Source organism: Athene cunicularia (assembly GCF_003259725.1).
Source record: "Athene cunicularia isolate RWA chromosome 3 unlocalized genomic scaffold, athCun1 chr3_part1, whole genome shotgun sequence".
NCBI classification, from domain to species: domain Eukaryota; kingdom Metazoa; phylum Chordata; class Aves; order Strigiformes; family Strigidae; genus Athene; species Athene cunicularia.
In genome coordinates, this window is record NW_020799097.1 from 63,081,701 (window position 1) to 63,095,231 (window position 13,531).

At 41.0% G+C, this 13,531-nt stretch overlaps 2 protein-coding genes across 8 annotated transcripts in view; one reads left to right on the forward strand and one right to left on the reverse strand.

Annotated features, from left to right (window-relative positions):
• BCLAF1 (BCL2 associated transcription factor 1) overlaps window positions 1-679 on the reverse strand; it is a 26,067-nt gene extending 25,388 nt beyond the window's left edge. For 2 of the 5 annotated variants that reach the window (XM_026844231.1, XM_026844226.1), the window contains exon 1: window positions 557-675. The gene's annotated coding sequence lies outside the window, so the exon portion shown is untranslated. Of the gene's footprint in view, window positions 1-556 lie in introns of all 5 variants that reach the window. The other 3 variants (XM_026844229.1, XM_026844227.1, XM_026844230.1) reach the window with 3 other exon arrangements.
• The window catches only part of LOC113477718 (vacuolar protein 8-like), a 34,111-nt gene continuing 21,168 nt past the window's right edge, over window positions 589-13,531 (forward strand). The window contains exons 1-5 of one of the 3 annotated variants that reach the window (XM_026844242.1): window positions 589-697; window positions 7,203-7,429; window positions 10,544-10,663; window positions 11,603-11,722; window positions 12,835-12,954. In XM_026844242.1, coding sequence (XP_026700043.1) covers window positions 7,204-7,429; window positions 10,544-10,663; window positions 11,603-11,722; window positions 12,835-12,954 — 586 coding nt within the window. In that variant the 5' untranslated portion in view covers window positions 589-697; window position 7,203. Of the gene's footprint in view, window positions 698-817; window positions 1,548-7,202; window positions 7,430-10,543; window positions 10,664-11,602; window positions 11,723-12,834; window positions 12,955-13,531 lie in introns of those variants that run through there. The other 2 variants (XM_026844241.1, XM_026844243.1) reach the window with 2 other exon arrangements.

Here is a 13,531-nt window from a genome sequence, read left to right on the forward strand (position 1 = left end):
TTTTTTTTTTTTTTTTTTCTGGTAGCATCCATGTGTGTTTGGAGTGTTTTAGCCATCAACGTTTTCCAGCAACCATCATGGCCACAAATTGGATGAGAAATGCATAAACCCCCTGGCTCCAGGAGCTGGGGTTCTAAGACAAACTGCCAGGATCATGTGAATATTTAGGAAAATCGCATCAGCAGGTGATTTTCCAAGGGCTGGAATGACTAGGGACACCATGACCAAACAGGAGAAGAACACCCACAGCAAAGTACCACAGCAGGGTAGAAGTCCCTCCAGATGGCACCAATCACCAAATGGGAACACCCCCTCCCTGCTTCCACAGCTGCCATTTGGGTGGGTGTCGGGGCTTTTAGCCATGGCCCTGCCCTACGTCGTCGTGTGTCTCCCCCTCCACCCCCAACTCCGTCCCACGGCCGGGGGCTCCGCGCCTCGCCGTCAGCAGCTCTAGCCTCCTCCCGCTCCGCCACGCTTAAAAGCTGTCGCCTTTTATCCTCTCCCTCCCCGAAGAGCGATCCGAGGGGTCGGGGTCCCCCTGCCGCTGCCTCGTTACCTGTTGGGCGGGGTGCGCATCCATCCACAAGAGTTGCTTGGAAGGGCTTCTCTGTAAAGCGGAGCCCAGCCAGCGGATCACCATCAAGCGGCATTTGCGGCCGATGCTCCCGCGCACCAGGAAGGAGATCGCGTAGCAGCGGTACTTTACTGCAGCAGCTTTTGCGGCAGATGCGTGCGTAGCGATACCGCCGCGCGGCGCTTGGGAGAAGCGTGCCCGAGGAAAGCCCCAGGGGCTTCTCTGCCACCGGAGAAGTGCAGCAAAGGGCCCTGGGTGAACGGTACTGACTGATGAACAAGGATGTCTGTCGGCTGAGTAGGTCCTAAAAAGGCTGTTGGAGATTACTTCTGAGGCGACAAAGTATAAATAGCAGGAAAGAATGCACATGCAAAATTTTAACTGAGTTTTCAAAGTCGGGGAACAGCGACAGGCAGCCAAAATCAACCGGTAGAGGAAGAAGGCACAGGAGATGGGAAGCAGATACAATCCCCAAACACTGGTTTCCCCTTTCCTCCATAGGGAAAATAATGCACTGCGTAGACCTGTTTCTTCAGGCTCCAAAATTGTTTAAACATGGCCGCCTATGGAGGCAGCAGCCAATTAGTTGCTGGTGCTGGAACAAACAGTGAAGGTTTCTAGTTCTGACCAGTTGTGGTTAACTGATCAACAGCCTGGCCTAGAGAGACACACAAGTTCCTCCCTCCTTCTTTTAAGCTTTTTCCCTTATGCAGGGATAGGAGTAACAAACCTGTACCTCAAGTGCAGAACATGTGCTACAGCCTTTGCTGTAACCAACAGTAAGACATTATTAATGTGGAAGCTGCTTGATAACGGACTTGTGGGAGACAGCCAGCTTGCTAGGGCCAGTAAGGCTCACAGAACTGTGGGACTTGACTGCACACAACCCCTACACCACTCACCCACCATATTCCTTAATGGTTCTGAAGACCTGTCATTTCCCTTCAGTGATAAGAGACCTCTATTTTCTGAGGTATGTGGGATACGTCTTAGTGAGACAGAAAGGGTAGTCACTTCTACTCTCTCAGTTCTCCACCCTATTCAAGAATATGAGCCCCGAAGAAAAAAAACTATAATATTAAACTTTTTGAAAATATATTTTAATTATTTCGAATATATTTGCCTAGTGACAATAGTGCAAGTTGTTTCAAGTTTTATTCACTCGTTGTTTTATCAAAAATTTGACATTTGAGCTGTGGGCTCTGTGATTCTTCAGTGCAGTCCCTTGTTAGCAAAAATATCAGGACCTGTGCTTTGAAACAAACCAGTGGTCTTCTAAGGGTATTGATATGAAACACAACCTGACAGGCCTCCACGTCCCTACAAGCTGATACACTTCTCCAAATACTTGATGCCCTACCTGTGGGTGGCTGGTAATTTACCTCATAAAATTTCAGTGTTTTGGGGGGGTTTTTTATGCAGTTTGTTCAAAGTTCTAAGGAACGTAGGTACTTCTGACATACCTTTGATGTTTTAGAGGCACTATCTTCTGCTACAAAGCCAAATAATGTCATTTTATGTGTTATTTATTATCACAGGAGATAGTAGCTCTGGGCATGACACAAAGTGCCGCTGTATTTGAATACAGCAACAGTAAACTTTGGTTCAAGGCAACAGGAAGTTACATGAAGACAAAGCAGCATGATTAATACTGTGTCATCACCGGCTCAAGCCAAACTCTCGCTGACTGTTTGCAGATGTCCTTGCTATTCAGTGAATCCAACGAGTACTTGTACATCTGAGCACTATCATAGAAAGGGGAGATGAGTAGGACAGTCCATGCCATGGTTAATAGCAGTTAAATCGGATTGTCCCATCAGGGAATGCAACTCTTAAGTGTTACAAAATAGTAATGTAACCTCAGTTCCAAAGATGTGTAAGAATGAAGAAACCCAGAGTGAGGTTGGTTTTAATCTTTTCATAAAACTGAAGCACTGCCTTGCACAAGTCAGTGGTGTTACTTAACCGTCTTTAGCCTGGTCCTTTACATTCGGCTGTTACTTTATGATAGAGATTCACACCTAAAGCAGCTTCTCTTCCTGTTAAAACCTTGTTCAGTTTTACAATGCCCTTGGGTAGATTTTGTCCATCTATGAGTGGGACAAGGCTCAAGGGAGCTGTGTAAAGAGGATGCTTCAGTAGATGGCACTCTCCCTCTGAGTGAGGATGAGCAGATAGCTCAGCCAAGGAATTTGATGCAGTGAGAGCAACTTCCTTTATACTCTACAGAAACTGCAATGAATGCAAACAAGGCTCTGCCTAGCTATGCAGTGAAGTATCCCCCGGCAGTTTTTCACAGATCTGGATCTATCAAATCCTTGCATCTGACTTCCTCCTTAAATGACTATAGTCTGTTTCTGTTCAGCCTGAATTCCTCCTGAAATCTTAACGGTGGATAAATACATACACATATTTAAAATATATCTATTTATTATATATAAAGAAGATATATTTAAAAAAATATATATAATTTAAAAGAGTTCAGTAGTAATGTAAGTCATACACATCAGACTCAGGGTTTAGAACTGTTCTGTTCCCTCAACCATTTTCTTCTAACTCATCTTATTTTACTATTCTGTCAGTGGTAGATTCAGTTTAAGAACTCAAGTCCTTTGGTTTGTCGATTGGTTTTTGTTGTTATTTTGAAGCCACAAAATTTAATAGAGCAGTCACACTGAATTATTACAAGTGAGGAGGCCTTAACTGCAGATATGGGGACAATAAAGACCTGCTAGGTATTAGGGGAAACTTTGCCTTTTAGATCAAATCTGTTGCTAACCAAGCAGAAATGCACAGCCATCAACAGCTTTCTAAACTGTAGTGTTTTCCTCACCCCTGAACAGAAGGGTAAGAGAAGAAACGTGTATAAGACAAAGGTTGTAATAAAAAATTACATGGGACAAATTAATAACATAATTTTTTTCCATTTTTTAAATGGCTTTGGATTCTTGGGTAATATAAATATATTCTTTCAATTTACTGCTTTTTAAGCATTTCTTTAAGTATCTGTTTTCTTATTTGACTAGCACACGGGTTAAATAAGACTCCATACGTTCTCAATCCCTGCCTCTTTCCTCCCAGAAATCCTCTTTCCACTGATTAAAATCACAGTAATAACCGAATATTTTTTCCAATATTCATGTCAGAGTCTGAGGTTTTCTGGGTCTGTCAGAATGAGGAAGCCCTAGGTAATGTATGGAAGAGGAGTATAGAATATTTGTGTACATCTCTCCAGTACCAGTCAACGTTGGAGCAACCAAAAGTTATGCACCATTGCAAACTAGATAAAGGAATTTACATTACAAGAAGTGGTTCAGGCAGTAGCAGGTTGTATGAGTGAAATGGCAGATGAATTTAGCAACGAATAAACATATTTTTAGATTTTCTGTTCTTAATTCAAAACAAAACAAACATACTGTGAGTGTTGTATGCTTAAGGGATTGTGCCTAATGCAGTATTTTCTGTCCTTTGCAGAGAAGCTATATAGCAGATAAAATGCTGGACCTTTGGAAGCTCTCTGTTGAAAGTGCCTTTTAGCTACATCTGTTGTTTGGCAAATAGAATTAAACTTCCAAATGCATTTTATACAGAATTCCAAATAGTCTTCATACAGCAAGGTTACTACTTGGAAGTTTCTTTTGCACACAATTACATGGAAATGGTTTGGAGAGGCTTTTTTTTAACACTTTATAAGGAAAAAAATCAGGTTGTAGTATGTGGGGCTTTACTATTTGGAACATATTTTTAGAAGTTAAAAGCAAAATGGTTTAACACTATAACAGTGCTACTAGTTTTTTCCCCTTCTACTTCTGCAGTCTCGAGCTGACATTTTGTCAATCAGATAAGGAAACGTATCTAGGTCATGAAACTAATCAAAAACATTAGGTTTATGGTTGCAACCTTTACAGCAGCTATTGTGAATTCAGAGGAGGTTTGAAAACCTTCAAAGCAGCCTTCTACACTGGCTTTCAAGTAGTGGTTTCAAATCAAGGAACAACAATTTCCTGACTGAATCATCAAACTAGGTATTGGGACTAGCATTATGCCTTCAGGCAAATTATAGACCAATTTTCAGGTGTGGCGCATTTCTGTAACTCCCATTTATTTCAAGTGCAGGTACAAGAGCTCAGCACCTCTGAAAATTGTTTTTAAACCCTTTTAGGAATATCTTCCTTACAGATATATTGGAAAGCTGTTTTAATGTTTGTAATACATTTTCAAATGCTTAGTAAGAATATATTACAGAACATTACTGTAGTCATTACTACAAGTGCCTCATTGAAACAGTCTTGTTTTTTTGCTCATCTCAGTGCAGTACAGCTCAAATTACCTTAAAAAAATCCCACAACAATTAAACCTTACAGTTCTGTAGACAGGACAGAGCAAGAGACAGAAGGCTTATGCGGTGGATTCCAAGTGGTCTGCCACTGCACACTGCTTTTAGGATGGAAGCTGAAGGGTGGAAGATCATCACCAAAAGGTGGAGAGCAAATGGTGGCAGAAGCAGGACCTGACAATCACATGGGTTCCCTATACTTTAGAAGATCCCTGCTGAAAGGATCCAGAAGACATTGTAAGAAAATAGGAATATTAGCCTCGCTTTTGATAATATTAAGGAGCCAGACAGAGGCCAGAACTCGGTGGGCTTGCAGAGCTGATCAAGAAAGTAGCCAGAAAAATCAGTCTTGACTCTTTGTCATGGATTGTGTTGGGTAACAGAGGTCTCATACCTCTTGGTTTACAGGTGTAGGTGGGTTTATTTGTGCTGCATGGTATTTGTCTTTAGGAAAATAAATGACATAATATGTAAATAAGAGAAGAAATAACAGTAGCTGGAGAGACCAGTGAAATTCAGAACCTATTCATCAGTGTTTGGAGATAGATGCAGAACAAAGGGTTAATTTTCAAACATGATTTATTTAGAATCTTAAGATCTATTAAAGGACAGTGAGGCTAAAAATTACCAATAAATGTGTCAAATGAAATAATTAGAATAAATCCATAAAATCCACGGATAAAGAGAAGTTAGTAAAAGTGGTCAGCACTCAGCAGACCAGTACCTACTGGTTCCCTAATGAAGGTGATCTTGAATCAAACCAGTGAAACGAAGAAATTAACTCAACAGTCAGAATGCAATTTAACTGTTATGCAGGTATTCTTTATTAGCAGCGCTGGGGTCGCCCTGGGGATTCTCCACTATAAGCACTCCCACCAACTAGCAAGGGACATCAGTTTACATACACACAAATCATACATATTCATTAGATTTCCTGGAAAGGGGTGTCTTATGATAATGAGTTCCCGGAATTCATTTATATAGTGTGAGCATGAGTAGTAGAAATAGGGTGAGGGTCTTCAGTAGTCGAGGGAAGTACGTGGTCTTCTTCACGGTGTCTGCTTTTTCCAGAGCATGCCCTATGAAGTAAAGTCCAGGTGTCTTCTTCCTAAATCGGTGAGATCATCCTCGATGGTATCTCTGCGTCCTTTTGTTCGAGTTCCCCTTTCTTAGTTTGCCCAAGTGCCCATTGCAGGCTTTGAGTCTGCTATCAGTGAGTTGTACTGGGAGCATTTTACTTTTGTCTAGACAGACAAAGAGGCCCAGGGAAAACAGTTAAGGAGTCATTGGGAAACAAACACAAGCAAAACTTTCATGCATCACAGTTTAATCTTAATCAGAAGTTACATTGGTTTGAGCCCTTTCACCAGATTTTACTGGAAACCTCAAGAATGTTACAAATGTCACTTCATGCTGCAGTAATTAGACCAAGGTCATTTGTAAATGTGTTCAACTAAGGGTGGGCATATGCACCAGACTGGTGAATTAAGCAAAAGGATGGAGCAAAAGGAGAATTGCTCTTTTTCCTGTTGCTACCTTTTTCTGCATGAAAACGGCAGATGATTTTTGCATCCTCCCATTGCTAGCTTATCCAGCCCACTCTGCAGGATTTACTTGCCAGGAGGAAAACAGTTGTAAATTCATTTGGCCACTGTATTTGTTTTGTTTTCTTTTGTTTTATATTCTTGCTGATTTGCAAAGTCTAGTCTCAGTTGACTGAGTTACGAGCTGTTTGCCCAACAGGGCCTTTGTTCCGGTCTGGGCTTTTCCGAACTGGAAAAACCTGTTCGCGTGTTCTTTTTTTTTTAATCTTCCTTTCCCATTGGCAGCTGCAGCTTGTACACATGCAGACAAGGTGGTGCCTACCTTTCATGTGGAAAGCTGCCTTACAAAAACTGAGGTTGCTCTTTCCATTATCCTAGAGCTTTTCTAGCCATCTGAAGGCTTTGGTGGATGCTCCAGGAGTTAAACTCCATTTGTGCTCCACGAAATGTGTTTAGGTCATAATTTCATTTTTCTTCAAGCAAAGGGAGCGTGGTTCCAGTCCAGCCTTTTAAACAATATTTTGTAGACTCTGTGAGATCTGCAGAAAGCAGCTTTGGTGTGCGATGTAGCTTTTTTTGGACATAGAAGCTTGTCTGCTTTTGCAGCAGTGGCACACGGTATAGTGTTAACATCTGTAAGACAGGAAAAACACTGAGGCAGCAAGTTAGTGTGAAAAGTGGACAAGTTGAGAAGAAACTTATTTTTCCATCTCATTTTCCTCTTGCTTTGTGCTGCTATTGGAACAAGAATGGGTCAACTGTGTGGACGATGCATGCAGCTGCTGCGGGACTTCGTGGCCTTTGTTCAGAGGATGTCCTCCGACTTGATGCATGGCATCAAGGAATGCCTAACTCTTATAAGCAAATGCTCCTGCTTAAAACAAAACAGATCTAAATCCAGACAACTGTACAAGCCCATCCTGCAGCCTCATGAGAGGGTGACAGCACAGGAGTTTCTGCAGCATATTGAAACAGGTAAGAGGGGCTTGGTTTTTTCTCTGAAGGGTTGTGAAAGAACAAGGAGATGGATTTTGTGGGTTGAAAACAGATTGCTGGCTGAACTGCTCTGGCATGGCATGGAGCAGCTTGGTGATGTTGTAGGAAAGGCCAGAGCTACAGAGCATCTTCTTCGTGTATGGAACACCCAGGGCTCAAGTGGCGTAACAGTTGGATTTAGATTGGTCAGTCACTTTCTTACTCTGCCACCATTGTTAATACATAACCCATGTAAATATGTTTCATAAAAGTGAGTTGTTCTAGTAATTGAAGTTAATTTTTCGAAGTCACTCTAGGTGATAAAGCTGGAAACAGGCTGTACCAACACTGGGTGCTACATGAGTGCCAAGCTGTGAGCAGGCAAATCACCCTGTGGTCCTGGCTGAGTTGTGCACATCCATGTTGGCTGGCTGCAGAACACCTGGACTTGTACTGGGGGTGTCTGCATGGGGAAGGTCGAAATCACCCTGGGACAAGCGTCATTGGGCTCCCAGGATTCCAAGAAACTGGTCTGCCTAAGTGCTTTTGTGCATACATTTTAGACACAAGGCTTGAACACAATCATGGGATTCTGCATGAATCAAAGTAGATCCATAACTCTTCATGTATCTCCTCTGCTTTACAGGCTACCTGCCTAATTCCCCCATTAATCTACTTGTGATGTCCTCTCTATCCTGTCATAGGACACAACTATATCAATAGGAAAACTTATTTTATTTCACTCCTGCAGTCATAGAATATCATCTTGGATGAGTGTGTTTTGTCAGTTGTCCAACCTTAAAACATTCGTTGTCTCAAGCTTAGGCAGGGGCCATTGCTTGTTTCATTTTGCTTTGTCTCACAGCTAATCGGGCATACTGCTTTAAGTTTAACAACTTTGGGCTAAAGCTACTACACAAAATGGTATGGCTTTCTACTTTCATTTACGTGAAGGGTGTGGAACACAAACTACTATTTCTTCATTTGCCTTTTTTGGGACATAAAACCATCTTCTGAGTGGGACCAAGAGAGACATTTTTCCTTGGTGTGACACAGTTAATGCTGTTTGAAATGGTCTGTCATGGAACAACCTTTGGAATAATTGCTCTGACGCTGGTTGTTGGGAACATGTGTGAATTAGCCTCAACTGGTATTAGCTGGTGTCATTGCCCTGTGAATGTGGGGGGTCCTCTGATGCTGATACGGTTCACTAACTGTTGCACATTAGGCACTGGCTAAATCCTGAAGTCCATATCCAGAATAGGACCGGATCTTTCAGACTGATGTATGGTGGACATCTTCCAGGGCTGAACTTGTTCTTCCAAATGCTAGCATACTCCTGACTGTATAAGAGACTGTCTTGGCAGGATCCCAGCACAGTTGACAGATCAAGTGCAATGAAGGGATGGTCTGGAAAAAATGGTGAGGCTAGAACGGCCCTTTGCAGTACCCACTGGTACTTTCTGAAAAGACTAAGTGTAGGTTTTCTTGAGAAATGCTTTCCTCTAAGAGGGGTCTTCAAAAGTCTGGTCGGTCTTGGATCCTGAGTAGCTGGGGTACAGCAGCAGGGAGCCTAGAGCCTCTGTGACAGCAGTATACAGATGACAACGTGTGCTCTCAGGGAGGTCCCAATGTCTGTGATAGGACATACACAGCACACAGGAAGAAGAACCAAGGTTGATTCTCTGAGTGGCCAAATCCTGCTGCCAGGACGGGTGGAGGAAAGGAAGCCTCACAAAGAAAACCAAGACACAACCCTCCTACTACTTTAGCACTTACCTGTGTATTTTATTCCAAGATGAAGCAAGCCAATCCTCAGTTTTGGATAGATGATAATAATCAGGGAGCCAATATCTGGACAATTTGGGTTCAAGAAGAGAATTCATGGTTGATCATCATACTCAGCTGTTACCTAGGGCAGCAAATGCTTGATATTATAAGCAGATGAAGATTTTGAGTGGCTTTTGCTTTATCACTCTCCCAGACAAAAATGCACAGATATGTGGGAGACTTAGATAGTCAGTGTTTAAGGAACAGAATTAAGCTACATTAAGAGATTTTTTTTTTCCTGCACACACTGGCTAGTCCTTCCCTGTATATTGTTAATTATTAAACAAAATTGGTCTTTATATGAAGCACCTGTTCTGTGAAGCCCCCTTACCTAAGCCTGAAGGAGTTTGCTACTCGACAGGTCAGCAGCTTCTGATGGCTTGAGATACTGGCTGAGTTTTGCACTGAGGCATGAAAGCTCACACCCCTCACATGCTTCGCATCTCATTTTCCTATGGGATGTAAAGTAGCTAGATCTTGTTCATAGAGATATGTCAGTCTTTAATGCACTGCTTTAATCTACTATCTGAAAATATCTTTTGTGCTGCACCAGTCAATTTATATTACCTTACCTTTTCAACAGTTTATACTATTGAGCATTGGTTCAATAGCCCTACTTTTTGCTCTCTGCTGCTCCATTCCAGACATTATAAGTGCATTTTACAGTGACTTACAGAAGTCATGCATGACTGCTGTTGCTTGATGGCTATTGCTGAACATCTGTTTTATTCATAGGGGAATTATCATACTCGAGAACAGGTAGACTCATGCTAGAAATTTGAGCCTGAGGCAAGCCCATTTGCAATCCATGTTGCTATTCCCTGAAATCCTTTATTGTAATGCACGGGACAGGAAACAGTGAACTTAAAAGGTAGTAAATTAGAAATAAATATTCTTTCTATAGCTCATAACTAAGAACACCATGTTCAGTAGATGTGTTATAACAAAGATCTTCTATGATTCAGGAAAAGAGAAAGATTTTTATGAAGAACAAGAACACCTGCATTTATATTGGATAGCATAAAAGTGTCTAAAGGTTATAATTTATCTTGCTTCCAATCACTAGCTTTGTGAGCTTCACAAGAGGCGTTGCCAAAGACAGGTTATTCCAGAGTCATTTATTGCTTCTCCTCATGGAAACATGAATAAGAATAGCTCGGCTCTATGGAGTTGTTGCAATACAAAAATCCTTATGTGTTTGATTGTCTGCAAATTTTAATTTCTTTTTGTAATCTAACCCTCTTCAGGTGTAATTGAGTTTGTACTGTCATTGTACATCTTTAGGTTTTGAAATGTCACCACCTGGAAAAGACCCTCTGGAAGCCTTGAGGACCTTAGCCTTTTCAGAAAATGCAGGTTTACAGCAGTCTGCTGCCCTCTATTACTTGCATATGAGTCAGCACAGTAAGTTATCTCAGTGCAGTAGAAAAATGTCACATAATTATAAACAAAAGTATTATTTCCAACTGTGAAACTCCATTTGATTCATTAATCAAAGTTCTTTTTTTTCTTTCATGCTGTGTTGTTTGCTAAGGAAAATGGAAATGCTGTCATTGTCATGTGGTCAAAGTCATTCTGGGTTTTGCTATGAGGAGATACCTCTCATGATTATAAAAGACTAATTTATGTAATACTTCTGTAAAATTCAGAAGAACCTGAAGTCATTAGATGCAATGTATACTGAATCTCCTGAGACCAGCACAGTCAAAATACAGTGAAAGGAAATAGACATAGTGCTCATTTAAAGTTTTATATTATATAATTTTTGGAAGAGGACAAAACTTTAGAGCCCAGATTGTAGTGGAAATTTATAAAGGAAGAACTTTATAAAGTTCTTCTTTGTCCCACCAATTCTGTGAGAGCACTTGGCTCCTATGTAATTTGTAAATGGTTAGAAGGCAGTCTGGATATGCCAAATAAAATTCCAGCAAGAATTTGGGTCCTACAAAAAGGTAGAAATACCAGCAACAAGCAAGCTGGGATTTATTTATTTGCTTGTTTTAAATTTACTTTAAAGAGAATATTCTGGCACTTGTCTTGATAACTTTATCCCATATATTTTTTTCTGGATAAAAAGTGCAGATAGCCACAACACAAGGACCTGCTGTGAGGCAGAATGACTTGTTTGGTAGTGAGGCATATTGTTTCCCTTCCCATGAAGTACTTGATTATACAAAACCTTTTCAGGAAACTTGCCTTGTTTTGCTAGTAGCAATGGAATATAAATGAAGGTGAATACAACTCAGCCTATGTGTGGTAGCACCTGAGGCTTAAAACCAACAAGAGAAAAATGTGTCTGCGGTGAATGATGAGACTTCTGAATATTTCCTCTCATTCCTGCAGTGAACATCCCCCTGCCTGTGGAGCATCTGGAACCCTTCTATGCCTTACTGCGGTCTGCTGACCTGGAGGTGCAGCAGATGTCTTCCTTGTCCCTTGTCAACTTCTTGCTGGAAGGACATAGTGAGTAATTAACAATACAACTCTCTTCAGGTGAAAAAGTATCTCTTCAGCCAGACTCAGACAGAAGGAGGGTCCATCCACACACCCAGGTCTACACAAATCCAAATTCCATTTTTGTGTTCCTGGTAGGACAGGTGTGAGTCTGTTTTTGACTGCAAGCCATATAGATTCTGGTGGCACCAGGATATAGCAGATCCCTCTAGCTAAATTATATCATGTGGTAAGAGATCTTGGATCTGTGTACAAAAGCTGATAAATTCCAAGATGGGTGTGGGAACAGCTATACTATTCTCTTTCTTGGATGGAGAGCTCACCACTTACCCTTTCAAGCAACAGATACAACTCTTAGAAATAAGAGACAGTGCTCATTTTCTTGTTATTTATTAACTAGACATTGGTCCTAAATTGCTTGCAGATTTTAAAAAAATGTTTAATAGAATTCACTTTCTTCTGTAGCTAATAGGGCAAATGAAATTGAGATAGGATCTGGGAGCTGCAGATGAAAAGCTTCCCAATAAACTATGTTGATAGACAGGGCATGAACACCCCACACCTCATCAATTGAGTCCTTATTACATCTACTACTGCGCTCCCTGGCACCTGGGCCACAACAGGTATTCCATTAGGCTATCCCATAACAGCAGAAGACAGGGTCAGTCTTCAATGAAGCTTGCTTTTTTCTTTTATTTTTTTAAGGATCTTGCTGCAGATACTATTATGTCACTATTTACAAGTGAAAAATAATCTTTAAAGTGTAGACTTCAGAAGAAAAAGGCGGGGGGGGAACTGAGTAAATTGTGAACCTATTGGAAAGTTGCAGTTCTACTTTCCAAAAGGAACGTTATGTTTGAAAACAGAATTGCAAGTAGAAATATTTGGGACCTTCTGAAATAGAACTTCTGAACATCTCTTACACTCTTTCATGAGTTGAAGAGGAATCAAGCAAACCAAGCTAGGGACTGTGAGTGTCTTTCAGGCTGTTTCCATCCTAGGTCTATTTTGCATAATTATAATATAGACCCCCAAAGCAGTCAAAGGAAGATATAATCTCTTCACAAAGCCATTAACTGTTTGCTTTTGTGTTTGTCCATTTTTTCTGAATTTATGAATAGTTGACAAAGAATTAGTTGTCCAAATGGGTTTACTTGAGCCAATTCTGGATCTGCTTGAGTCAGAGGATCCCACTGTCCAGTGTAATTCCTGTGCCTGCACCATGACTTTGGCTGTTTCAGGTGAGTGTGCTGGTTTTTTCCCTTTATCCTCTGCAGTGAATTTGTTCAATTCTTACTTCATATTTCAAGGTGAAACAACCTATTTGCAATTGGTTTAAGAGTCATAAGGTGCAACAGCAAGTTTTGGTATTCCCACGTCATTAATTCAACTTCTTGAGATTCTAGTTAAGATCTTTTTCTCAGTGTTTATGACCTTCATTCTCTTATAATTACAAACCTTCTTCTGATTTCTAACCTAAATATATTCATGACCAGCTTATCTTAATTAGTGTCTACTTTGGCTTTTGCTTAAGTAGTTCTGCCTCTGATGTCTGTGCTGATGAGGCTTCTTCATTTTACTAGACTGAAAAAGCCAAGCTCATGTAAGACTCCTCTTGTAAGTGAGGCTCTCCATTCATCTTCATATCCCTTCTGGGTGTAAATGATATGTTCCAGAAATGGAACGTAGCAATTGCATCTGCTGTTTTGTGATACCACAGACCTCAGGCGCAGTTACAGACCTCAGTTACAGTCCCAAGATGTACATAAATGCTGCAGGAGTTCCATTTTGAATTAATCTCTTCTGAAAGAGAGATCA